This window comes from Fulmarus glacialis, unplaced genomic scaffold, assembly GCF_000690835.1.
Source record: "Fulmarus glacialis isolate BGI_N327 unplaced genomic scaffold, ASM69083v1 scaffold3949, whole genome shotgun sequence".
NCBI classification, from domain to species: domain Eukaryota; kingdom Metazoa; phylum Chordata; class Aves; order Procellariiformes; family Procellariidae; genus Fulmarus; species Fulmarus glacialis.
Genome location: NW_009232460.1, coordinates 14,303 through 41,919, shown reverse-complemented (window position 1 = coordinate 41,919; position 27,617 = coordinate 14,303). Strand labels below are relative to the sequence as shown.

The 27,617-nt window shown below is 37.6% G+C and overlaps 1 protein-coding gene across 1 annotated transcript; it reads left to right on the top strand.

Moving 5' to 3' along the window:
* Positions 1-24,255, top strand: LARP7 (La ribonucleoprotein domain family, member 7). The gene is made up of 12 exons (XM_009584895.1): positions 1-208; positions 1,681-1,781; positions 1,895-1,978; positions 5,125-5,289; positions 5,969-6,077; positions 7,704-8,078; positions 9,106-9,235; positions 12,228-12,385; positions 13,317-13,435; positions 16,256-16,415; positions 18,780-18,871; positions 23,829-24,255. The coding sequence occupies exons 1-12, from the start codon at positions 1-3 to the stop codon at positions 23,907-23,909; spliced, it is 1,782 nt and encodes a 593-aa protein (XP_009583190.1). The 3' UTR covers positions 23,910-24,255.
* Positions 24,256-27,617: the final 3,362 nt, after the last annotated feature.

Here is a 27,617-nt window from a genome sequence, read left to right as displayed (position 1 = left end):
ATGACAGGAATGGAGACTGAGACTGCAAGAGACAAAGCCATGGAAGAAGAAAGCACTGAACAGAAAAAGGAGAGAGAGAAAAAGAAGAGGTCAAGGGTTAAACAGGTGCTGGCAGATATAGCGAAACAAGTGGATTTCTGGTTTGGCGATGTTAATCTCCACAAAGATAGATTTCTCCGAGAACAAATAGAAAAGTCCAGAGATGGGTGTAAGTTTACATTCAGTATATTTCAGTAGACAGATATGTTTAACTTTCTTCTTCACTGTACTGCTGGTGACAGTTACAAGTTATTTCGAGGTGCTTGTCTACTCCTGGGGAAGACAGTAGTTGCATGCTTGGAAACCAGCATTAGGATTAGCAGCTCAGGAGGCAGAGCTTGGTATTAGTTTTTAGAAATCGTATTTAGTGTTTCTCTTTTCCTTTCCCTTACTACCAGACGTAAGTTAGAGGCATCTGCCAGGGTAGAAATGACTGTTTGGGAAACCTGATTTTCTTTTTTTAACTTTGTATCATTTTAAGAATAAGCAAACAAACAAGGGGCATTTTGTCCTCGGAGGTACAGGACGTGACTTGTAGGGTAGATATATGCAGAAATTAAAATGTCGCTTGGATTTGGGGTTAGATATAGATACTTTTTTCTGATGTTTACTGCCCAAGTTTGGTATGTGAGAAATTGTGTATTTGCGCGTAGGGATGCTGTGGGTCTCTTTACTTTAGACAATTTTTGACATGGTTGATTTGACTTCAGGGTAGGAATTTGAGCTTGGTTCTGAAACTATTTGCCAGTTCCTCAAGAAATTAATTTACATATTAGCTGCAGTGACTAGTGTGCTTTTGCTTTAAAAAGCAGTACGTGTGTGGTAAATACAGTCTATCAGCATAATTGTTCAATTAACTGTGTTATGCCAGATGGACTAGAAGTGTGGTATGTCTGTAAAAAGAGGTGGTCCTTTTCCACCAAAACAAAAAAATAGCAGTTTCCAGAAGTGTGTACTTATTTTTGTTTTCTTAAGGAGTCCATATTTATTTAAAGTGTAAATCATTGGTCCAGTTGCATTGTGTGAAAAGTGTAGCCCTCCAACTGCTTGGTGTAGTCCTCAATTATATTGAATTTCAAGCCAGTTTTAGAAAAAGGGCCTTCAGAGGAATAAAATTTACCCTACATTTTCTAGAGATACTAGAGCTTGGATGTCTCTAACTTTTTTATTGAGACTAATACTACATCATTTTCTGTGAAGGTTTTAGCAGCGTGACTCATTGCAACTGAAGTGAAGCAGGGGCTCTTTTGTGCGGGGAAGAGGGGGTTAAACACATAATTGAGTATTTGAAGGAGTGGCATGTTTTCAATGCAAACTGTTTTTGTATTGTAAAACTACTCAGAAAGGGAGTTTTCTTCCTTTCTTTTCAAAGACAATAGTTATCAATGGGGAGGTAAAAGAGTGAAATTCCTTTGATAAAGGTTAGTACAAAAGAAAATTATAAATAGGTTTACTTGAAACTTTAATTTTGATGGTAAAAATTTTCTGTAAATCCTTGGCAGCATGGTTACATACTGCACTTATGACTTGCAGATTGTTTTACAAAAATACTACCGGAGCCTTAATGTCAGATTAGAATACATAACTACTGCTTTCTAGATTACCCTGATTTCATCATTTGCACCTTTTTTTTATCCCTAGATGTTGACATATCACTTCTTGTTTCTTTCAACAAAATGAAAAAATTGACTACCGATGGAAAATTGATAGCTCGAGCAGTTAAAAGTTCATCTGTTGTAGAGGTATTTCATGTTCCACTCTTTTGTACTTGCTGATGTTGGAGTAATAATGATCGTGGTACTGAAGTAGGCCATAATCTTATGGAAAATGCTTGCTCATTTCTTGTTACTTTTAGTTGGATTTAGAAGGAACTAGAATCAGAAGACGCCAACCGCTGGGTGAGCGACCAAAGGATGTGGATAGTCGCACAGTCTATGTGGTAAGGTTGTACGTGTTGTATATGCCTTGTGTCTGTTTGGCAGAGTGCTTTATTTCTCTTTTAATCTTGCTGTTAATTCTTTAAGAATGCAAAACCTACTGTGTGTTGTCTATGACAATCTAATTGCATAGTATTATTTACTGTATCAAGAGCAACAAAACCAATGTAAAGCAGCTACATAGTTTTACCAGAATTAGTAGGTAGGTTTTCTTAGAGAAGATCATGGATTTAGTACAAGAAACGTTTATGTGAAGTATAAAAGCTAATAGAATTTGGTTGTCCTTTTTTTTTTTTTTGTCCGAAAGAAAAGGATAGCGTGAGGGAGGAAAATGCGTTATAGATGTACTAAACTTGTAATGCCGAGGCCCATAGCGTGGGGTTAATGTACATGTTTAATGCAGTAAATATTTTTGTATCAGAAATGTATCTGTGCATCAGTATTTTTATTAACACAGGGAGGGACTGGGCAGGTGGCTGGCTACTGTTGCTTTTGCAGTGTACCTACAGGAAGTACATTAAGCTATTTATTGGCAGGTGAGCGCTGGCAGCAACCGTGGCAAGAAAGGGATTAGTTTGGTACACTGATTTCTTGTACCAGCCTAAATCATTTTAAATGCTGAGCAAAGAGCTGCTTCACCTGCTAGTAAGAAAAGGTGCACTTTGATTTAGCTGTTACTGCTTTCACTGGGCTTTTCCGGAGCAAAACTGGTACCGAGAAATATTTACAAATTACGTTAATGTAGTCAAAGCTTTAGAATAACTACTTTATTAGTTTTATCAAACTGAGTTTGCAAGACTTTATAAAGTACCTTCTGTTTACAAAATCAGAGGCAAGTGCCGTGACACAAACATGATTCTTTTAAGGGCAGAATGTACCTAAATGAGCTAGTCTTATGTTTAGGGGGCTTTGGGAGGGGTGGGGTGGGTGGAAATTCTCCTAGTAGCACACTATCCTGTGGCTACCTTGATACTGAAATGATTCATTAATTCAAATGAAAACAGCTTGTGCTGCTGGAAAAACTCTGCATCTCAACATGGTGTTTCAGATGTGTCAGAGTGGAACAGCTATTATCGTATTGTTTATCCACTTAAGTGGTAGCATGGAAAGAGATCTGATGGTTGAACTGTCACTTATATAAAATCCCATGCAATTTTTTAAATAGACTTGAAGCCAGTGTGGAATTCCCTTTGTCTCTAAAGAAAGCTTTTCATGACTAATGTCAATTTAGGTATATACCTGTAGCTGTTAGCAGCTGAATTAGTAATTTCAAGCAGGCACCAAGCTTTCTGTGATGAAGATACATAATAATCATGGCCAAAATGGCAGCCCATCCACATAAAGAGAAGCTGGATTACTCTGATCATTACGTTCTTTAACAAAAGCCCAGAAAAAATTAGGAGTTTTTTAAAGTACAAGGTGCCAATCATGGTATTTCCCTAATGTGATTACAGGGACTGCTTAGAACTTCTCAAATACTTTGCCTGTATCGTTTTTTGGAAAAGATATTTGAAATTTAATGAGCTACATAGTCCATACGTAGCTTAAATACATAGCTAAATGGTTTTTAATTTTAAGCTTTTCTGTAAGGCCGAAATAGGGAACTGGTGTGTTTTGTAGGTTACTGAATTCATAGAGATCTGATATAGAGAATATCTAGCAACCCATTGTGTTCTCTTACTGCTACCAAAAAGGGTGAGTTTTTTTTCCTTTTTAAAGACGAGCGTATGAGGTATCTGCTTTTTATACTGCAATTACAGAAATGTTAAGCCGTCTTAAATGACTGGTATGTAGCAGTGGCAGGGAGCAGAAGTAGTCAAGGTGTTGGTAAGTTCTGTTTCATTCTGGAGTAGGTGAAATAAAGATTTTTATGTTGGATTAATACAAAGGTTACAGTTAAAGCCTCCACTGTGAAGGATTGTCTCCAACAGTAGTATGTTTTCTGAATTTGTGCAGGACGTCCAAGCTTCATTTCTGAACTAAAAATTGAGACTTAAAGATGTGTTTCTTTAAGGAATAGTAACTTCATTACTTCGTTTTTTTTACAATCTCATTTAATTTAGGGGAAGTTTTCATTAAATTTCTCGGAAATAATTTTATGGTTAGTGACTTTTTTTTATATGCTTTAACATAAACTATACTTTGACATACAGTATTATTTTGTACTCATCCCGTAATATTTTTAAAGCTTCAAGTAACTGGCTTTTCAACTTTATACCAAATCATAATGAAACATTTTTCTCAGGCAGGCAAAGTTCATGCAAGAATAGTTTTCTACCTGAATGTGATAAATAATGTTTTCCTACAAGAAAAAACCTTTTAGTGCAGTAACTTAACATGAAAAAAATGAAGTATTGCTGACTCTCCATTGTTGTTTAGGCACAAATTTGAGAGCAGGGTTTTAAAGTGTTCAGTTGGGTCTATTTAGAAATTGCTATCACAGGATTGCTCTTTGATTGGTGAAGGGAAATGTTTAGGAACTGAGACATGATGTCTGCAAGCTGCTAAAATATCTTTCTATATGAAGGAGTTTATAGAAATAGAAATCGGACAGTTTTATCATCCAAGAAGCTGGCTAAAAGTTTCTGATGCACCTGATGGAGTAGGCCGTAAGTGCTAACTGCAAAGCTTTGAAATGTCAGCTACCATTTCAGGAATTTATCAGTTTGAGTAGTGACTCTTTACTGACCTACAAGAATTCTGTCTGTGATACCTTGATTACAACAATAAAAAAAAAAAAAATCCTTGTGCTGTGCAGTGGATACTTTAAGACAATGCAGAATTATGTTTGCTTGAAGGTCTTATATTTACTAAGGTATTTCATGTTGCAAAGATACAGCTGCAGGTGAGGTCTTGGTATCTGTCACAGGAAGAAGATAAACATCTAAATTGAATATATAATGTATTTGTTATAGGTATACGAATGATTAGAAATCCATTTTCAGATCACTGTTTTTACTACCTGAATTCTATGACCTCTCGACAATAATACTTACTGAAATAAAAGACGTTTCTCGAAATTGTCACATGAAACTTAAATATATTTTATTATGACGAGTTTTTAATTAGAATATGTAGTAAACCATCCGATACAATGGTAATGAAGTAGTGAGAAAATGACATTTCTTTGCTTCTTTTTTTCTTTTAGGAGCTGCTTCCCAAAAATGTCAATCACAGTTGGATTGAGCGGGTGTTTGGGAAGTGTGGTAATGTAGTTTACGTCAGTATACCCCGGTATAAAACTAGTGGCGATCCAAAGGGATTTGCTTTTGTTGAATTTGAAACTAAAGAGCAAGCAGAGAAAGCTATTGAGGTGAGTAATGGTGCCTCTGGTCTGTTAACATTTTTCCTGATTGTCACTTTGATATGGATGGTGTAGTCTGTACTAGTTCGTCTACTGAATCTTAGAGAAATTGCGAAAATATCATAATTTAAAAACTTAAGTTAGCAGGAGTTATGTTCCTGTCTCCTGCCCCCAAACCTCCAATGAATGCCACAATTCTTTAAAAGTGTAATTCTGTCAATAACCTGGAGACTTAGTAGAAGCGTAGTGGGTATTTTTTGGAATAATTTGGTTGGCTGCTCTTGGCATCTTTTATGGAAATAGAGATCTCGGTGTAACAGTACAATGGCTGTTAAATTTCATCAGACAAGCATGGTCATACCTAATTTTCTGTATTTAAATGTGATTTGAAGGTTTAAAAACATTTATGTTTCAATATAATGGTAACAGATGCATAAAGATATCACACTAGTAATGTGAAATCAAGCAAGCTCTGCACTTAAAAAGCAAAACCCAACAACAACAGAAAACCCACAAAACCCACCACACCACTGAAAGTAGTGGAAGAACAATGTATACCCCTGGAGTCATGAGGGACTACATCTTTCTTGAATAAATGTTGGACTGCTGGATTTAACTTGGATGGAGATTCTTTAAGAAAATATGATTTTTAGTAATGGTTTGTGGATTTAAATTTTTTTTTTTAAAGTTTTTGAATAATCCACCAGAAGAAGCGCCACGGAAACCTGGGATTTTCCCTAAAACAGTGAAGAATAAGCCTGTTCCTGCACTGAATACAAGTAACAGCAGTGTAGTAGGTAAGTGTTATTAAGTTGTTGGGATCAAGAAAAACTGTTTCGTGCCTCAACTTCTGCAGAGAGTTTTGAACTGCTGTGTTACTGCAGTCTAATGTCACGTTTCTTAAAAACTCGATAAAAATAAAAATGCATTGTTTGTTTGTTGGCCAATGTAGTCTTAAGAATGAAAGTGTAAAACTAAAAGAAAGTCAATTTCTGCCTTTTTGTTTTCCTGCTTGATAAAGAACTTAATTTATTCTTTCCTCTGTTGCCAGCTACCACCATTAGTCATTGTTAGGCTGGCAGAGCAGCTTTCAGACTGTACAATAAATCATTATCTAAGCATTTAGCATTAGCAAAAGACAAATTTAACACGGATTGTTTTAAAAATATTTAGTATTGAAGGGAAAGATACAGACATAAGAGCAAAATTATAATTAAATGTTAGGCTGTTCAGATGAGTGTGTGATTGTCTGACATACTTCAGAGCAAACCTTGTGGTATTCTTCTCTCTGCTGAAACTTTCTGTGAGAGGTTTATGAAAACAGTAGATTTTAGTCTTTCTTCCTCTTGGAACTCTTGCTATTTGAGTGGAGCAGTCTATGGCGGAATGAACTCTTTACAGCGTATTTACAATTCCACTTCACATGATTCATAATTACTCGTAAAAACCTGGAGGGTATTGCTGAGAAAAGAATCCTGAATTCACAGTTGAGCATGTTTCCAATAAATGCAATCTACTATAACTTACAAATCAGCATCACAGGATTATGTTGCAGCTTTGATCACTGAAACATTTTTACTTGTTTCTGATGACGTAATACAATTTCCCAGACTTCAGACGTCTTCCCATTTTTTTCATAAGCATAATGATGAATCATATGTTATATTCCTCACTATTATCACTAAGTCTTTGTTACACCAGTGACTATTAGGACAAAAAAAAAACCAACGCCAAAACCAAGGAAAAATCATGCTTTTTAAACCATGCTTTAAACACACATAAGATGCGCTCTACTGCTTCGTACTGCATCCTGCCTATTATGACTTCGAAGCAAGTAGACAGTATTGAAAATAAATTTTTTTTTTTTCAGATTGGTTAAGTTAATATTCTTTAATTTAGTAGGCAAACAGTTGTTCGTTACATAAATAGCGTGATATATTCATTGGGCTGACTATCTCCTTTTATTCTCAGAATATAAATCAGCAGTCTTTTTTTATCTTCTTGTCGTTGTTGTTTGGCCTGGAAGGAGGAAGGTATCTCTTCTCAAAGATAAGTAAGGGATGACATAACAAAATGTGCATTTGTTAAGGAGAAGCTAAGAAGTCTAGCCCCTTTCTTTTTAATGTGAGAGTAAGTACTTCAGGAATCCTGTAGTCAAGCTGCCCCTGTGACCCAGAGGTCTTTCTCACTTTGAGAGAGAGAGAGTCTTATCTGTGTTTTTTTTCTCTTCTGGTTAAAATGCCTAGGAAGAACTTCGGGACGATGTATTGCATCTCTCCTATAGTTAGAGGTGGCAGACACAGGCGTTTCATTTAACTTCCCAGATTATCATGACGTGCAATATTGTGATTGTTTACTTAGGTTAGTTAATCTAATCTAGTTTTTAATCATTGGCAGTTTTAAATATTGTATTTTTAATACAGAAGAGAAGAAAAAGAAGAAAAAAAAGAAATCCAAAATCAAGAAAGAGAGCAATGTACAGGCAGCTGTAGAGACAAAGGAATCAAACATGAACACTACAACAGAGCAAGTACCCAAGTCAAAAAGACATAGGACTTCATCGGAGTGTTCAGAAATGGAGGGAACTGAGACTCACAGGCAGCCCTCAAAGAGAGAGAAGAGAAAATGGGACAGAACAGAAAGCTCAGAGGTACCTTGGGAAAGCAGGCCGGGGAAGAGAAAAAGAATCAGCTCTGGAGATGGTGAGACATCAACTCCAAAAGTCAAGAAAACTGTTCAAAAGGATGAAGTTCGTCCTGTAAAAGAAGAAACAACGGAAGCTCCAAAAGACTCCAATGGTAAAGTTTGTTGCATCTCCTTTTAGTATTTTCATGATTTATATGCATGAATGAAATCAAATGGCAGATGTATCTCTTACAGATGACAAATGGTAGGCTTAGTAATGAGGGAAAAGTCTAGACAAGGAGAAAAGCCTGAGTTAAAGAAATCCCTTTCTTTGCGATTGAAATTGTATTTGTAGTGGCCTAAGTTAAGTAAATAGGAATCTCGATACGCTAGAGGGTGACAAGCAAGTGAGGAAAGGGGGGTTGCAAAGAACGTGGCTGGAAAGCAACAAGAAATGTAACAAGTGTAATCTGTGTAATACAAACGCATTAGTGAACTGACTTTTTGGAGGCTAATAGGTTTATTACTTGGATTAGAGATTATTGAGTAAAACTTTGAAGTGCTGGTGAAAGATTCAGACACTGAATTTCTGTCTTTGAAAGATTGCAAACTTAACTGGTAACAGGTTGTTCTGCTTGGGTCAGTAGGTGAAAAATGGTTGATATGGTGGAGGCATAACAAGGTCAGTTTAGGAATATGTGGTGTTCCCTGCAGTTAAATTTAAACCTGGTAAAGAGTCGTTCCAAGGAGATAAGCTGCATGGAGAATAGGAAAGAACTTTCAACACTGAAGCAGGTAAATCTCATCAGAAGTAAAAATAGTTCACAAAGAAGTTAATATCAATAGAACTTCACTGAAGTAAAGTATGGATTAAACAGTCTGCGTAGGCAGTATAAGAATCTAGATAAGATTAAAATACAAAAGAAAAAGCTGATGATGCCCAGTTTCTTACATGAGATAAGAAAAAAAAGCAATAGATGGGATTAAATGCTGCATTGAAATCACATCCATGATTAGAGGCTAAACTGAGGTAGTTGAGAAAGTGGACTAGAAATAGGTAGTAGGCTCTGATTTTTGTGAAAGGAATGAAATAATACTATGCCATTTTATGGAAATGTTCAGGCTTTATTATATAATACTTATATCTTTAAGTATCTGTCAATGTTTATAAACATTTTTCTTTTGGACTTTTTAATGTAGATGTTTCTGCAGAAGATGACAAAGATAAAAAAGACACATCCCTTTCAAAATCTAAAAGGAAACATAAGAAAAAACACAAAGAAAGACACAAAATGGGTGAAGAAGTAATTCCACTCAGAGTACTCTCCAAGTAGGTTATGAAACGTAACTACGAGATTGGTTTACGGTACCTGGTGGATGGGGACTGATTAGCTTACGGTACCCGGTGGATGGGGAGGGATTTATTGTTTAGTTGCTTCATAGCCTTTTTTGTAGCATGAGCGCATTCCATGGTTTCACTGAGCTAATTGCATTTTTTTTCAGCAATACGGGGTAGTGGTGGGCTGGCTTCTTAAAAACCTGACTTTTCAACCCCCCAAAAAAGAAAAGCTGATCTACTTGAGAGACCAAGGCTAACAATCCCAGCTTGTTCCACCAGCTTGTTCCATTTGATTTATCTACCACCTCCAGTCCTGGATTACGTACAGGCTGGGTGGGCTCAGCTTTCCGTTTGTTCACAAATTATGTAATAAATTAAATAGGTTTTACATAGTTTTACGATCTTTTTTTTGTTGTCATTTTAATTGCAAAAGGCAGTAGTGATGGCCTTTTGGCCTAACGGTTAGCCAACTTACTGCATTTCTCCAAACCTCGGGCATTTGGAACATTGTTCTTAATTTTTGTGTTTTCCTGGAGTATGCTGTTGTTGTATTCTTAATTTTTGTGTTTTCCTGGAGTATGCAGTTGTTGTATGAATTGTTTTTTCAAAGTCACCAAGTTTTGCATACTTTTTATTGAATTTTTATTGCTTAACAGGCTCATATCATGTTTGAATTTTTATTGCTTAACAGGCTCATATACATGATTTCACAATGTTTCCAACCTTTGGAATATTTAATTCAGACTATTTAAATCTTTGCATGTCTGACAGTCCATCACCATTGCTAAAGTGCAATTCCAATTTTTATACAACAGAGTTGCATATTAGCAACAGTATTAGCCTGTAGCTGAAAAGGTTCAAATACCAGAGTTTTCAAGTCTGACTTGAGTTCTGCCTAGAATAGTTCTGACTGTAACAGTAACCGCAAATCACCAATTTACAGCTGGTTCCTCAGTAGTTAATACATGGCTAAGTTTCACAAAAATACTTCTGCCTCCAACTGTTGGGCTCTTAGGAGTCACCACAACTAAAACATGGAAGCACTTACTTTTTAGGCATCCAGCAAGTACCTCCATGTTAAAGTAGAGGGGGTCCTTGCCATCTTGTGCTACACCGTGATGCAAAATTGCGTCTAACACGGAGGCCACATGTGCAGCGCAAATACATCTTTTGTTTCGGTATCTGTTTCGTTATATTTTCAGTTGGTAAAAAAGGATTCACCATCACCAAAACATGGAAGCACTTACTATTCAGGAACAAAGCAAGTACATCCACATTTAAGTTGTGGGGATCCTTAAGTGGAGAGACTAAATAGTAACGGGGGAAAAAAAAAAAAAAAAAAAAAACTAAAAAAAAAAAAGCATGGTATATACAGAGTTCTGATAATGCAATAACCAAACATACACGTATATTACTGTAAATAGGCTTCTTCGAGCTGTAGCTGATTTCTGGAAATGCGTTCAAGAACATTCGGATCCACCGCCACTGAAACATGGAAGCACTTACTTTTTTAGGCAGCCGGTACCTCCATGTTAAAGCGAAGGGAGTCCTTTGAAATTCAAAAATTGCTTCAAATTTTTTGAACACACAGGCCACTGAGAAATTGTCTTGTTTAGTTACACTTATTCTTTTAGTTCTTGTTGGAGAAGTGCACCTTCCGTCTGCTTACAGCCAAAGTTCTTCAATTTTCTTTTCCCGGATCTAAAAATCTTGCGACTGAAGTGTGGACAGAAAGAGAAATCCTGGACGGTATTTCAGTATTGCGATCAGGATTCACCTCTACTAAAACATGGAAGCACTTACTTTTTTTAAATCACAGAAAGCACCTCCATGTTAAAGTAAAAGGGGTCCACAAAAAATGGTAGTTATCAACGATGCTTGTCCTCTTCCACTGAGATTCTGAGACTACTGCATCAAATACAGAGAAAGAGTTTTAAATTTTAGTTAACTATAGCAAAGGGGGTAAAAAAAAGCTTTAAGAGAGCATAAGCATTGCAAATACTTGCCTGACTCATTCCCCTTGGTCTTCTCTTCCTTCGAGTCAAGTTAACAACAAGTACCTCCTTGAGCTTGTATTTATACCATACCTTGCTATGGAATGGTGTTGCCTTTTTATCTCAAAGAATCATTACGTGGGTCTTTTGTTATTTTAATGTCTTTGCTCTGTTGAGAATGTATGATCCTGGGTGAGTCTGGATGCTTTTTTGAAGTATACAGTTGTCAATGTTAACAGCTAAAACCATTACCACAAGATATCCTCCTCTTTAAAAATCCTCTATCAGCTTGTTTGATAGCACAGATTAGGGTAACAATGAGTCGTTCTCACAGTGCCACTATAGGCATTGTGTTTCTGTGGAGCAAAGCTCTAGCTGTTTGCAGAAACATCTCCATGCTAAATGTATGTAAATATATAAATTGCTTCCATGTGGTGGTATTTTTTAACCAAAATGCATTTGAATGCTAAGGAATGTTCTTATCTCAGTAGGTTTTTGGTGAGTTTAACCAGTTGTTGATTTTCCATCAATGATTTTTCTAGAAAATAAATGACCGATTCTTAATATAGTAGCACAGGAGCGGGTTCACTGAACTAATTCAGTGAATTTAGAGTTCACTGTCTCTGAATTAACTCTGAATTTAGTGCCTATCCTCTGTGTAGTTCCAGTAGAAAACAGTTTACCGAGCTGTTGTATATGTTTTCTGAGTATGTAAAACAAATTTGGGAGTCAGTCTACCTGAGTGGTAGGTTGACCTTGTTAGAACTTGCCTGGAATATTAAAAGCTAAAGCAAAATAGTAAAAATGCTGATATTGACAGGGCTTTATTTCACCTAAGTGCAGGTTAATTTACTCTAATGGTAAGAATGGTCTGCACTGCTCACCAAGTTCAGCTTAAGCTATTAGTAAACTGTTTTGTCTTAAGTGAGTTTCTAAACATTATTTTCTTGTCTACAACTGACATCCTATGCCTGTGTTGCTGCTTGTAGGACCGAATGGATGGATTTGAAGCAAGAATATCTGGCCCTTCAAAAAGCCAGTATGGCCTCCTTAAAGAAAACCATGTCTCAAATCAAACCTGAGCCTGTGGGAGAGATGGAAACGGAATCTTGTGCACAGAAAAAGCCTCACTCTGAAAATGACAAATGTAATCCTGCTTGTGATGTTTTTTGTCTTGTTCTCTTCATGATTCCAGTACACAAACATAAGGGATTTAAGACACTGGTCCTCCAGAAACACTGCAAAAAGGTTTTATTTTCTATAATGCTGGTGCTTTCTCTGAATGCCAAATATTATTAAAAGTAAACCTCCCTCATTTAGATAGATTTTGGACTAAGGAATTTTATAAGTAAAGACTAAACAAGTAATTTCAGCATATTGCAGTAGCACTTGTTAAGCTGCTTTTTAGAATCTTTTTAGGTAATTGTGATTATAAAAGCCTCAGAGAGGTAAATCAAGAATCAGTTTTTTTGATGGTGTAACTTGGGCCTGATTTGCTTAGGCTTAACTATACCTGCAGCGATTTACAAAACAATTTCTCTAAGGTAAGGCATTCAACAAATGGCTTGCAATTGGGTTTTATCAGCATTATGGTTAAAAGTAGCTTTGTAATTATGTCCTCTTAGTTAAATTTCTACACACTTCATAGATAGAATTGTTCTTGTTTGCTCTGGTTCCTCTGTACTTCATTTCACTAACTCCAATACTGACATCAATGCCTGTCTACTTACTTTCAATCACTCTAGAACTGAGGGTTCAACTATTGACTGTAGTCAATAGAATATAAAATATTCTCATAAGGAGACCGTGTAGGCTGTAAAAACTTCTCTAAGACTTCTCTTGGAGCTATTTTCTTTTTTCCTTTTTTTTTTTTTTGTCACTCACGTTGGCTTTACCTTGTGAACAGTCTTGATCCTAGATTAAAAAAAAAGACTCTGCAGTAGCAATATTTGATGCCCTTGGTTTCATTTATTGTGTACATCACATTGCTTATGTGCTTTTATAGCATCTTTAGTTTGTCAAACTAATAAATGTAAAACTTTTTCTTTTTTTTTCCCCCCTCTCTTCAAACTGACCAGCCACCGGTGAAGATTCTGCCCCTCCTGCCAAGGCTAACACAATGGGGCCCCAGTTCGTGAGCGGAGTAATTGTGAAGATCATTAGCACTGAGCCCCTGCCGGGCAGGAAGCAGATCAAGGTAATGCCTTTGTAACCTCAGGGTAGCTGTTAGCCTTTCCTCTTATGGTGCCCCCCAAATGTTTGAATATGGAATACCATTTAAACAAGTCTTACCGATTTTTTTGGTTTTTTTTATTTGTTTGGCGAGTAATTGTGTACAGATTCTTCTCTAGTACCTGTGAATGGCAGATTTTACAACGGCAAAATAGGGTAAAGAGGGTGTTTCAAAGCAAAAATTAGCCTTTAGAGTGCTACAAGCAATGTCAAGTTTATAATGAAAATAATGACAAAAATAAAGAATGCTCTAGAGGATGAGTAGCTCTTCCCAGTTTAAAAAGAGAAGTTGAAGACAAAGTGGGCACAGTGTTCTGTATTTGTCACTGTGCCAGTCATTCTGGCACAGTTCAGATCAAGAAATCTGTAATAGTATATTGGGGGTTTTACCACTAACAGGAATTTGGGGGCAAGAAAATGCTCTCTGTGTGAGAAAACAATTCTTTTTCCAGGAAGAAATTCACAATTACAAAAACTCCAGTTCAGCGAGAGTGACAGCAGCAGAACTTGGCCAGTAATTCATTCACCCGTTTCTTTCTTGCCTTTTTTTCCCCCATGGCAAGTGCTCCTTTTTCTCAATTTTAAAAAAGTGTTTAGAATAACTTGAATTTTGTTTCACGACATGATATCAAAGTTACACGTGTTAAGTAGAATATTTTCTTTTAAGGAAAATAACAGTTTTAAGCTGCATCCTTTTGAAATGGAAATATTAAAAGTTTTCCAAAGGAAATAACAGGCTTTTTCCAGATACTGAATTTTCCGTGAATGTGGCACAGGACATTTTCTTTCATGAATTGCACTTTTGGATGAATAACATCTGGGAAGAATTTGAACAACTTGAACTCATGTTGGAATAAATATTCAGACCACTTAGGCGAATGGTTCAAAATGCGAATTCAGAGATGACTTACCAAACTACCTATATTTGTAACTGAGTAGTCCGTTTGAAGTCACTGGCTGCTTGCAAGTGTGAAGTTTAGTGTGTGCATAAATCGAAGCAAGATGCGAGACGCCTCTCTCACTGCGAACAAAGTGATGATGGGGTTTCAACTTGATCAGTCTTATCTGCCTAGGTATATTTGTAGGCAGTTGTCTGAGTGCTGGAGACACTGAGAGAATGTAGTGGTTGTCACTGTAACGTTTGAGGGCCCCTTTGACTGCAGTGTGCACCTTACTGTGTTAAGTTTGTGTCACAGCTTAACATATTGTGGTCAGGAGGTAAGCTTACTGTTCTTGCTGTAGCTGAAAGCCAACTTAGTTTGCTATTTTCAGGTATTTCCAGTTATTCTTTTGGTTTAGTTTTACGGAAGTGTTTCAGGGAAAATTAATGCTTTGTGAAAGTAAAGGGGGACAAAGTAAGATTGGGGTGGGCTTTGCCATTGTTAATCATGTCTTTGGTTCCCACAATAAGTATGTAGGCAAAACATTTCACAAAATGTTAGCAAACAAAAAAGGCAAGGTTTTTAGGGAGACATGTAATTGCAGAACACAACTCTAGTTGGAAAAAGCAATAATCTTTAGGGTGCACCAGCTCTTTTTCGGGTCAGCAGTGGAAGCTCCAAACTGTACTCGACACTTACTGGATTTTTCTGGCCGGTTGCTTTCATGAAAGGTGTAACTCTCTGACAAAACCTTGCTTTGCCTGTGTTCTGTGACTGTCGTAGCTTCAGCAAACGCTACCACAAAGCAATGCATCTAGGGTTGTTTTCCTTAATAAACTTCCAGAATTGATCTGTACTTCTGATTGTGTGGCAGGCTTAATTACTTCCACACACTGGAAAGATCTTTGTGGAGTAGTTCTAGTATTATTTTGATGTTTCGATTTTTTTATTTCACTACTGACATATTTTGCTATAAAGGTGCTTCTCAGAGAGCATAACATTTGCCAACTCTAGTAAGCTGGTTAGGGTCATTCTAGTTTTCTGTGTAAGCACAACTTCGGGATAGCAGAATTAAGAGTGGAAAGTAGCTTTGGTTGGTTCTCAAATGATCTCAACAGTGTTGGCACTTAAGTTTTGCTTTAAGGCTGTCCTTGGTAGCGGAGGGTTAAAAGCAGTGTATAATTCTTGAGTAGTAGCATCTTACTTGAGCCTCCCGCTGTGAACAAAATTGACTAGGAATGTGTGGTCTTAATTAATTTCCCTAACAGCGGGTACTACAAGTGAAGTACTTCATCTGAAAGAGCATGTGTGACTCTTCTTCCTTCAGCTGTTAGGGAAAATTTTCAGGCAGAGGTCACTTCATAAAGATAGGAAGGGTTAGTTTACTATTACTCGTTTCTCAAATAATCTGCTATGAATGAGCTTGCTTTTATATATTTCATGCATAGAATGAAGTTAGATATTTTTCTGTTGGACCGACATACATTGGTGTTGTAGTACACAAATAATTTTACCTTTTTGAAAAAGTCCATACAGATACAGTATTGAAGTAAATGGATAATTACTGATGCTCTGTTAGTAAAATTATTCTAATGCAAAAAAAAAAACCAAACCCATCTTCAGGAATTACTGCTTTAAATTGTTCTGGGAGGGCAGGATGAGAGATAAATAGATGTTGTACGCTCATAAATCACATTTCAGTTATAACCTTCTTATGAAAAATATTAATACAAAACTATTTGACAAGAGATTAATTGATTAAATGAAAAAGTTCAGTTATTGCCTTCTACTTCATGACCTTTTTGAAAATGGCAGTGATCTACAAATGGTGAAAAAGTTTATCTTTTTATCTTCTTTTTTTAAAGTCTGATTTGTGGTCTGTGTTCTTTCACATGCTTTGATAGGATGCTTTGGCAGTGTTGGCTGATGTTGCTTATGTTGACATGCTGGAGGGAGACACAGAATGTCATGTTCGTTTTAAAACTCCTGAGGATGCACAGATTGTCATGAAGTCATACAAAGAAATACAGATCAAAAACAACTGGAAATTCGAAGTTCTCACTGGTAAGACTTCTTTTTTTTTAATGGTAGTAGAGGAGAAGGTTAAGTACTGTGATAAGGATTGTATCGCATGGTAGCTTTATGGATATATTCAGGTATCTTGCTAGCTGGGGAAAAGACTGCATTTTTTTTCAGTGAGTCTTCTCATTTCGGTATAATAGTGAAATTGGTAAAACAGAGTGTTTATGCCGCTGTTCAGAGCAAAATAATGATTTTGCTTGCCTTTATCAACTTAATTCTGTTCTTTTGAGGTTGATTTATTTACGTCACTTGTAGTGGCAATGGACTGTAGAACTTAATTCACATTTCGGCTTTATGCATATAACATTCTGATGATGCAAAATAATTTTAACTGAAGATTTCCTTGAAAATACGGAACGTATGTGTGAAATAGCAGGACAAGGATCTAACAGCATGGATATGCTTACAGTGGTTTTAGCACTTGCCTTCTAATTAAGATTTCTTTTTTCAGGAAGTTGAATCACTTATGCCAGAGTAATGCCTTTTTTTAGTTGTCTTTACACAAAAATTCTTACTGGCTTACCTTGGAACTTCATCCTAATATGTGTTGGTTTTTGTCTGAAATTACTTTGCTGTTCTAAATTTGTATCTTGTATTAGATTGGACTAGTCTTCCAAGTGTAGAGAAACCTCTTTATGGAAGTCAGGGGTAGAAGAAGGGGCAGGGGGGAAGTCTCTCAAAGTTTGTTACTGTATTCATAAAATTTAACAATTCCAGACGTGCACTGAAAATCCTAAATGCGCAAAAACCAGGTCAAACAATCCCGATGAGATTGTCTCATCTGTGTTTTTAAATATTTTACCGCACTCCTGCACAGATCCTCACATAGGGCCCAGTTGCATGCACGTAGGCATGTAAACCCCCATAAATGGCAATTAAGGATTGCAGAAGGAAGAGCTATAATGGAAGCATTAACCTTCATAATACCAAAGTTAATTAAAGTTTGAGACTCACTGGATGCTGCTAATGTCATTTGGAGATAATTTGTCTCCAGAGTGTTCTGTGTTCCAGAGATCCAGAAACAACTGGAAATACAGCATTTTCCAGCTGCGTGCGCTGTGTATTTGTCTCTGGTTTTGTATCCTTGTATAAAAGAGTGTAGTAGCAGATTAGGAGTAAGTACTGCATTGTAGGAGCGTTCCATTCATAGTCTTAAGATTTTTTTTTTTTTTTTTTCAAACTGGTTCATTGAAATGAGAATGGAAAGGCTTCTGAGGAACGCAGAAGTCACAGTAAGGATTTCAGCTTTTTTTGGTGGCATAAGGAGAAAGAGAATAAGAATAAGGAAAGAATCTTTAATGCTCCCTACTGTAGGGACTAAAGCTTTCCCAGTAATATTTTACTTCTTGGGACTTGCCTTTGACTAAATGTCTTCAGCTTTTCATCTGGCAAGATAGTAAATATCTATGGTAATGTTATTGTGATTGAATGTGTAAATAATGCTGTTTAAATTTATGCAAAATTGGTTCTCAGAATTATTGATTCCATAACTTTTGCAGGAATTTTTTCCAAGATCGCTGGGAAACTTCCCTATAACTGAAGATTTCCCATGAGACCGTACAACATTACATCACAAAATTCCCATCGTGATAGTTACAGCACAAACCAGAGGAAACAGTGGCAAAGTGCTTCTTACTGCAAAACAGCCGCTGAAAAAAGCCGCAAAATTATTTCCTCTCATATTGCCCCCCATGTTCAGATATTCCTAACTGCCCATGAAGTCCCCAGAGTTTGCTTCTAACAATGGTTTTGATGAAACAAAATAATCTCAGTCATTCTTACAGTAATTATTCTTTTTTCTGTTTGATAGTTGTTTAAAATGAGTCAGAGGTTGAGTACATCAGTAAATCAAAGGGCCTTCAAGTGCTATGGTGAAACTTTAGCTAAAGCTGAGCTCTTTCTGCTAATTACATGTAGAGAGTGGTGTTTGCATATTTCCTCAGTTTTTCTTGTTAAGTTTGTAACACACCGTGCTCAGGAAAATTTAGTTAAATACCTTGGCAATCCAGTCCTAAAGTTAATAGAATGCATAGGACCTTGATTCGGGTCGTGTCCAGCTCATACAGAACAGAGACCTCGATGTCAGCTTTAAGCTTCTTTGGACAGAGTTTTTCTTTTCGTTGTTCACCTCGGGGTGTGTTGGTCAGATGTTGCAATGCTGTATGACTTCTCCGACTATGAAATTTCAGACTGATGGGGAAATACTTGTTAGGTTTCCTTAACGGGTCTTTTCACATGTGTTTACCTTGGTTAGAAAAGATACCTTCTCATCGCAGCTGAAAACACTGCATCCATTTGTACTGAATACTTTTATTCATGTACTGTAATGTTAATTTGTTTTTCAAGGTGATCATGAACAACGTTACTGGCAGAAGATTTTAGTGGACAGACAAGCTAAACTTAACCAGCCTCGAGAAAAGAAGCGGGGTACTGAGAAGGTAATTTGCAAGTAAATTTTTTTCCTGTACAGCCGTGGTTGAAAATCTGACTCTGTTTCTGTGTAGGTTTACATTTTTTGATACTTAAACGTTTGGCTCTGTATTTGATCCAGTTAAATCACTTTCTACTGACTTTGCAGCAGGGTTTTACAGCGACAAAATAAAGAACATGTGGCTGTCCTGGTCCAGTTGCAAAATGCAAGGCTTGTCTTTATGGAGACAACTGGAGAAAGTTAAATCCATGATTAAAGGCATGAAGTTAATTTGTAAGCTGCATTTCCTTTAAAACCCTGTCTGGATGAGCTCATTAAAAAGTTAAATAGTCTTGATTTGGTCTAGTGTGATCAAGTCTAGTATCTTAGTCTTAATTCTGTAGTATGATAAAGAAAATGGTTTTCTTCGGAATGAATCTCTTTTTTTCTCACGATGTACACAACTTTTTTAGTGTACAGTTCTGTGCTATGGTGAACACTGGTGTGTTCCTGGTGTAGTCAAGAGTCTGTGCATTGGTGTGTCTATGTTCTGATTCAGGCAAATCCGAACGCTGCTGCGAGCATCCGTAGCTGAGCAGCTTCCAGACCAAAACTGCCTCACATCTAGTGAAACTTCCTTCCAGCCTTGACCTTGGTGCGCCTGTCAGGCCACAGCGTTGAGGGAGTGTTGCAATGAACTTGCAGGCTGGAGTCTCCACTGCTGCCCCAGAAGATCCTTCCAGGCATGAAGGGCTCTTGATTAAGCCAGTCAGATCCTTTACCTGACAGAGAGGAGCCAAAGAGTATTTCACAGACATTTTATTGCTAGGTTTACTTCGCACACATTACAGATAAGGTTTCTGAGTTGGCTTTAACCTGAATCTTTATGCTGTTGCTTGCAAAACTTCAAAATCATCTGACCTTAATTATTTGCTGGTGACTTAGGAGACTTTTTGTTTCCTAGACTCTCCAGTGATGCGCACAGTACCAAAAATTTCCTAGTTGTTCCGTACATAATTGAAAAGAAATATTATATTGACCTAAAGGAACAGCAATTGTACAGGTCAAAACTTTGTCTTGTACAAGGCATAGTTTGCATGTATTATCTTGTTTGTCTAAATGTTCTTTCAGAGATTCCATAGACAAATCTAGTTCTTTTAAACAAAGGTGTGCATAAATGACTGATCTGATTTTCTTAAAAGCATAAAAATGGCATTGGCTCTAGCCGTTATTCTTTAATATAAGCAGTAAGGGAATGTGAAAACTGTACAGCTTTAGAGCCTTTTACTGAGTGCTGCCAGGTTTGGGGTTTTTTTTTTTTAGTTTTTATAAATGTACTTTTACTTTTTTAAACAAAAGGTGCCAGTGGCATCTTTGACTTTAATTTGGACTGTAGGTGCCCGGCTTTCAAGTGTCTGTTCTTCATCTTTTGAAGATTGGTATTTGTTGACCAAACTGGTGTAAATTGGCCAGTAATGTACCTCATCTAGGCTTGCAAATATAAACTGTCTCAGTTCTGCCTAACAATAGCAGCAGCAAGGATGCAAGCTCCTGCTCCTCCCCCTTACCCATCACCTTGCAACACTGAGAGGTGTTAACTTCAAAGCTTAGTGAATACTATTTAAATGCTAACACTGTTAAGCAAAACATCAAGAAAAGAATGCCTTGCTGTAGTCAATAACTCTTAACCCTTTCGTTACTTTTTGACAGTCTGAATTCCAGAAATACAGACTGATAATAAGAAAACCAGTGTTTTTCTCTGTTCATTAATATTAATTTTAATCTTTTATTTGAAAATTCTTCCAAAGTACTCAGAAGTTGACTTCTTTCAAAGGTCATAATAAAAGGAAGGAAAAAAGTAATATAATGATTCATAATTAAACAAGTACAGCTGAATATGCCATTAGTGTATCTTTCTTGTAAAGATCTATTCTGTTCAAGGTTTTAAAATCCCTTACAAGATCTCTCTTTGAAGATGAGCATTTGCCTATTAGCTGTTTTATATTTATAACAAAGACAGCATCTTATCCTTTCTTTCAATTAGTGTTTAAATGTAGGCTTGAAAGTTACATTTATATAAGCTATATAGCTGCGGTGATGTTAATGTGAGTATTCATAGGATACATATTGTTGCGTGGACTGCATCACATTACAGGCAGTACGCAGTAACAGAGCACAGAGATGCTTTTGAGTGTAACTTCAGGTAGATTGAGATTCCTCTTTTCCATGTGTTGTAAAAAGTACAAGCTTACTCGGCTTTCCTGCAATGGATCCTGTGGCATGCCAGGGTAAGGGTTAATGGTCACTTCAGCAGAGGGTTTCTGGCATAATGCCTCCCCCCCCCCCAAAAAAAAAGTGGTAGAGATTTTACTTTCTCTAGCGTAGTTCTTAAAATAAACTAAGTGTCCAAAAAAGACTAGATACGCCATGGTTCCCCAGAACAGAACTCGTGGCTAATGCTTAGCCGTCCTTTGGAGTTAAAAAGGTGTTCAGTGTCCGCCTTTTCCCTCAGGCCTGGCCGTTCATTGTCACCTCCGTGTTCCCCTCTGCTGCCCCATCCACATCCATGTTCTCTTTAGTCTGTTTTTCAGCTGCATGATAAAACAACCTTAGTGATTTGGTGATACAGATTAAAACCTTCTTGCCAGAACTGTTTCTTTAGGGCAGTGCCAGTTTATACAGACCTAAAGCAATTCATCAGTCTGTAGCCTTAAACTCTCCAGACTGATTCAGGTCTTCTGTTCACAAAGCCAAGGCGTGAGTGCCTGCAAACTTTCCACTTGGGTACTTCTCTTCTGAGGGATTAGTTTACACCTTGTACAGCCCCTTACACAGAAGGAAAGGAGGAAGTTGAAGAGGGTGGGAGAGGGTGGTAGAAGTGAAAGGCATTTGGGGAGGAAGTGAGAATTGGGTATTTGTGAGGAGCGGAATAATTTGCAGAATGTATGGGAAAGCAGGGTAGTGGGAATGCCTGGGCAGTGGGAATGCCTGGGCGCAGCCCACACAATTCTCTTCTGATTATGCCTGGGGCTCAGTGGCTGTGTCCTTGCAAGACTGACCAGTTCCCTGTCTGCGTACTGGTGGGGAGAGGTCCCACTCCAGAGCACAAATAAGCCCCTTTCCCTGGTTCTCTGAAGTTGGTATCGATGGAAGGGTTGGGTACCTGTTCGGGGAGACGTTAATAGTGGTGTGCTTAGAAATAGGTGCTGATACTGGATTGATTAGCTGAAAAAGGGAATCCTTAAGGCCTCTTGCAAATTCTGAGGTGCTGGTATAGAAACGCTCACTGATATGAACTGGGCAGTTCACATCTTAGAGCTTTCCTTCCAGTGTTTGTGATTCTCCATCCCATATGTTGAACGAATGAACCACTGTACTCCTCACCTCATTTTAGGCTTTAATTTTTTAAATCCATTTTTCAGATACCAGAGAGTCAAAGTAACTCTTAGTTACATCTTTAGATAAATTTTATTTCTGGAGAATGGTTGAGAAACTCATCTACTAGAACTTACGGTCTGATGCTGTTGCAATCAACTTAAATGCTGGGTGGCGCAGGGGGACGTACCAGTAGAACTGTGGTAGCGTAATTATATTGCAGCGCAGCAAACAATGCATCCGTGCAACATCAGTGTAGAGTATAATTCCTGACTGCCATAATCAGTGCAGCAGCATACCTTGCACTTCCATGCTGTGTACAAGATGCAATGCATGCAGGACATAGCTGTGACCACAGTCATGTAGAGAAATAGTAAATAATTTGATTTATATGTGAAACTTTTCAAATCTAGCAAACTCTTTACTGGACTGCCTGGTGAGCAGGTGCCCCGTTACCTCCGCACCAGCTAATATGTTTTAGTCGTCTCCGTCAGATAAGTTAATGTGGATTTATGCTGGTGCGTTCCAGATGTGCCTACATTCACAGGAGTTTCCTGCTTTCTCACTTTTTATTCAGATTAGGCAGCCTGTCTTGTTCCTTGCATTTTGTGGCTTGTTCCCCCCTCCCCCCCCATCTTATTCATGTAACAGTTACCTCATGAGCTCTTGCTTATGGCTAAGGAATCCTAATGGGGCATCGCAGTAACAAAGCTTGTACCTTTGCTTTTGGGTATTAGTATGACTTTGTTGCAGTGCTGTGGTTAAATCTGTGAAAGTTCTAGTATGGCTGCTTTAAAAACAAGTATGCTTTTAACGTTGTTCTCAGTGTTGTTTTCTGCCTGAAGACACAGTACGTGCAAGTTGAACATTAGCAGGTTAGTTATGTTCCACAAGAGCATTTCTCATACCTCTGTAGTGGGAACAGCTAACCAGGTACCCTCATAATTTAGGCAATCTCCCTAAAATGCAGCTGAAAACAAACAAGTCCCTGGTCAGACAGGGTTTTGAGTTAGGGGTTCCTGGCATCGATGTTCCTCCAAGCTGCGCCGTTATTTCTTGAGATTAATTCTCAGCAGGGTTGTGATATGTACTGTGCTGTTTTCCCAGCCTGAAGGATAGCCCCCATCTGGATTTCAGTGGTTTTGTTTGTTTGCTAACTGAGTGTAGAAAATGACACACATTTGACTAAGGCATTTTTTTATGGTCTGACCTTGTTTTTCTTCTGTCAGCAACAGTATGAATCCAATAAAGGCGTAGGGTTTTTTAACTTACTGTATGAGACTCTGTTTCGGGATTTTTGAAGGCATAATTTTGTTCTCTTCAACCATGTTGGGAGGAAGAAGGGATGGAATGAAAGGTGCTGCACTGCCCAGAGACTGAAGAGATGTCTTAGTATTTTTGATCGTTCTGAGGCAATACTGAAATAAATTATATCAGGGCTGCTTTAATTTTTTTTGTCAGATGTACAGATTAGCTCAGCTGTTCAAAATTTAGCTTTTTCTTATGAAGTTTTGTAAATCAATGAATAATATATATTCATGACTGTGAGACAAAATCATAACAATATAATTTTCTTCTAATCTTTTCTACAATATTTTTCTTGTTTGCAGTTAATTGCTAAAGCTGAAAGAATGAGACTTGAAAAGACTCAACAAACAAGTAAACATATTCGCTTCACTGACGATAACTAACCAAGACTGATTGTGATCTTGAAAGTGAACTAGGTATTTAAAAAAAAAAAAAAACAACCGAAGACAAACCCCACAAACACCACTGCTTACGGCAACTAAGCCGTTTCTAAGAAGGCATCAAAACCTGGTCCGTTTGATTCATAATTCTGCAGACTACAAGTATGAAGATTGTTCTGAATCCCATTTTTAAATAGGCTGAATGTTTACTGCTTCTGAGCCTTTAGGTAAAGCTTTCTGGAAAAAATGTGTTAAGAGATCTTGCTTTGGTTCACTTCTGATTTTTTTTTTTTTTGTATGTTGAAGTTTTATACACTAGGTTATGAAATAAAATGCTTGAGAATTTTTCAGTTGTGCATCTCTAATTCTTCAGTCTGCTTTATGACGCTATAAATAATAAAACTGGTTAATGCTAAATAAACCTCTCTAGGCCTCTGTTTAGTCCATCAGACTGTTCAAAAATACAGTAGAATGACTATAGAATCTTCCATGTATTTTAAAGTGGCTAGGACTGTCAGAAAATTTGTCATTGAGAAGTCTGGAAGAAAATTTGCTTGCACACTAAACTGAATTTAGACTTTTTTTTTAGAAGAATCTTCGGGGGAAGAAATAAGAAAACCTTTGTTTGTTACATCTGGTAACTCTAGCTCCAGAAGTAATTCTCACTTACAGATAAGTGTTTAAGTTGTGTAGTTCACAAGTTAAGATGGTGATCTTAATGCACTTTAAAGTATTTCATTGTAGACTGGCAATACTTAAAAAAAAAAAAACCTAAACATAAAATGAGAATGATATAAAAGGTTGAACTTATGTATCACTAAGTCTACTGTTAAAGCTCTCTGCATTAATGTAAAGATTAATTCACATGTTTAGATTCACATGTTTATTTGTGAGATTGTTTTAGTGAATTCAATTGCAGGGCAAAGAAGACATTAACACATTGGTTTATAAAAGTGTGAAACTTCCTTATAAATAGAAGGATGAGCAAGTTATTTTGAAGGTAGAAGTACATTACTAAAGTAACATCAGTGTCTCTTGAAGGAAGCTGTGACAATGACATTCCAGGTGTTTTTGCGGCTATAGATTTTGCTGGTAAGGTAAGTTAACATTTTTAAATTCTATGCTATCAAATTGCCTGAGCAGTGTAGGCATTTTAATGATACATATTATAATAAAGTTTGGTGACACCGGTATATTTTTGCTATCTAAGAAAAGAATCTGCTGAATTCTTGGAAGTAGTGTGGGTATAATACCCACGGTGGCTTTGCAGTCGGGGAGAACTTAAGCCAAAGGAGGAAAAAAAAAAAAAAAAAAGGAAAAAAATATTTTTCCAGAGATTATACCAAAGCTTGTTAACTGTAATCAAACTATCCAAGATGAGAATAGTGTAGAGAAGCAGAACAGTAAGAGCGGAGGAATGTTTACGGAGCACCATTTATGTGCTGCTACTTGCGATGTAGCCTAATGCAGCAGCGATGGGAACTGTTTGTTTGTACAGTCCGTAGGCTCAGGTACCACCAGCCTGCGTCTCCATCCTTCACTCCCACGAGACTCCAATTAGCATCTGAGCCACCCGCAGGCGGCATCCCTCTCCTCGGGCGGTGCGTGAGTGAATGGAGAGGATTACCGCAAATCAATGGAGGGGGTATAGCAGTGATCAAACTAAAGATAGCAGAAATACAGAGGGGGGAAAAAGTGCAAGATAACAGACAGACTTTCGGGGGTGGAGGGGAAGAACTTGTTAATGGTTCTTGGAAATTGCGTAAGGACAATTCCTTCCAGGGGACTGGAGGGGGGGAAGGCTAGGAACTAACCTGTATGCCAGGCGCTCCTGTGTGGAATTCAGCAGTATTCAGATGTTTAGTCCAATTGCAGGATTTCTGTTTTTATTATTAGTTAATCTTGCACTCCTCTGTTATACTGTGCGGGTAAGATATTTGATGACACAGTAGAGAGAATTGAGATACCTAGCTATGAAAAGAATTGATCGATTAATGTCTTGTAGGCATTCTGCCTGAAAGACAGATTTCCCCCCCCTCCCCTCATTTCTGTGATGTGAAGGGGAAAAAAACCCAACAGCCTACTCTGGGTAAAATGCTTTGGATTTTTCTGCTGAAATTCATTTAAGTCAAAAATTCATCCATGTTATAAATAATTCAGATCATAAATGATTCAGACTTTTTATGTTTTGCAGAGTGGAGCAGAATTGCAAAAGCATAAATTTTGGGAGTTTTGCTCTTTTATTAATAGCTCCTGACTTGAACACATAGCGAGAGAAGTCAGCCTTCTGTTCCTTCCCATATTTATATAGGTTAGGTATTTACAATTAAACATCAGTTTTCTTTTTCTCCTTTTTCGAACTAGCGCACAAATCTGCTTCAGCAGGGAAGGGTGGTGTTTAGTTCTTTCTGAAGAAGTTGATAATAGAATTTTTGCCATTTATGTCAAAAGTCATGTATGGAGAGTATGGTCTATATGCTTTTACAAAAGAAGCTTGGATTCTTAAGTATGCCAGCATGGTTTATGTATTTTTTTGTCTTTAAGTACACATGACAGTTAATATCTGCTGCTGTTATCCCTCCCCATCAACATATGCTAAGAAGAGGAGTCCATCTGTTGAGTTTTACCATCCCAAGAATTGCATCCCAAAAGGTACTTCATACTTGACCTTACCAATGGAGGGTGCCTTTAGCAAAGTCTGGCACACTTAGCTGCAGTGGTTTGGTTTTTTGTTTACAATTAAATTTTCTGCTCTACTGTTTCTCTTTAGGTTCATCCACTCCTAGGAACTTCCAACAGTGACTTTTTTCCATTCCTTGCCCCCCCCCTCCCCCCCCGCCGCCCTCAAGAAATACCACATTTAGTTTAAAAATTCAGGATGATACTGTAAAATTAGAGGAATTCATAACCTTGGACTGCTCATTTGTTTTAGCTGATTTCTCTGTCTCCTTTGACTGTTGAGTGTTTTGAAAGAACATTATTACACATAAATCTGCCTGGAGCAAAAACCAGCATTGATTCTGCTCTTCATGACCCAGCATGGGGGTGAATCTGAAATTATTTTTAGCGCTCATATATTTAATTCTTTCCCGCTAGTTGTAGACTCTGCATGGCAGCAGCAGGACTCTAACCCTGACCTATGTGAGGCTTTTGATGCCAGCAGAACATTGGTAATTTCTTCAATTAAAAAGAAAGCTCTGTGGTTAACAAGAAAAAAAGAAAAAAAAAAAGATAAAATAACGGTAATATTTGATGATTGCAGCTCTTGTCATCCACGATCTTGTCCCCCCAAAGGCTTCTTCGGTTTCTCCTCTGATGCAACATTTCCAAGCCTTGTGAGTACTGTTGTCTTTTAGCAAGGACTGTTGTGGTTACCTTAGTGGTGCCAGCTTGCTGCCTGGGACCAGGGCTCCGTTGTGTTGGGCTTTGTACAGATAAAGAACTCAGAAGCACGAGGGACATGAGGAAGGGGAGGAGGAGGATGGGAATGAAGGTGTGCAGCGGTTGGTGTGATGGCAACAGTGACTTTTAACGAGCAAGTGGAGGACCTCAATGGTGCAGAAAGAGAGCAGCAGGGCCTCCTTGCTCTCGGCCGCAGAATCACTGCACGCCTTTAAGGGACACTCAGCATCTTCAGATACGTGTCCTCCCATTTTGTGACTGTCTGCCTCCCACAAGCTGTGTTTGTGCAGTAAAAGCGCTGGAAGGAAG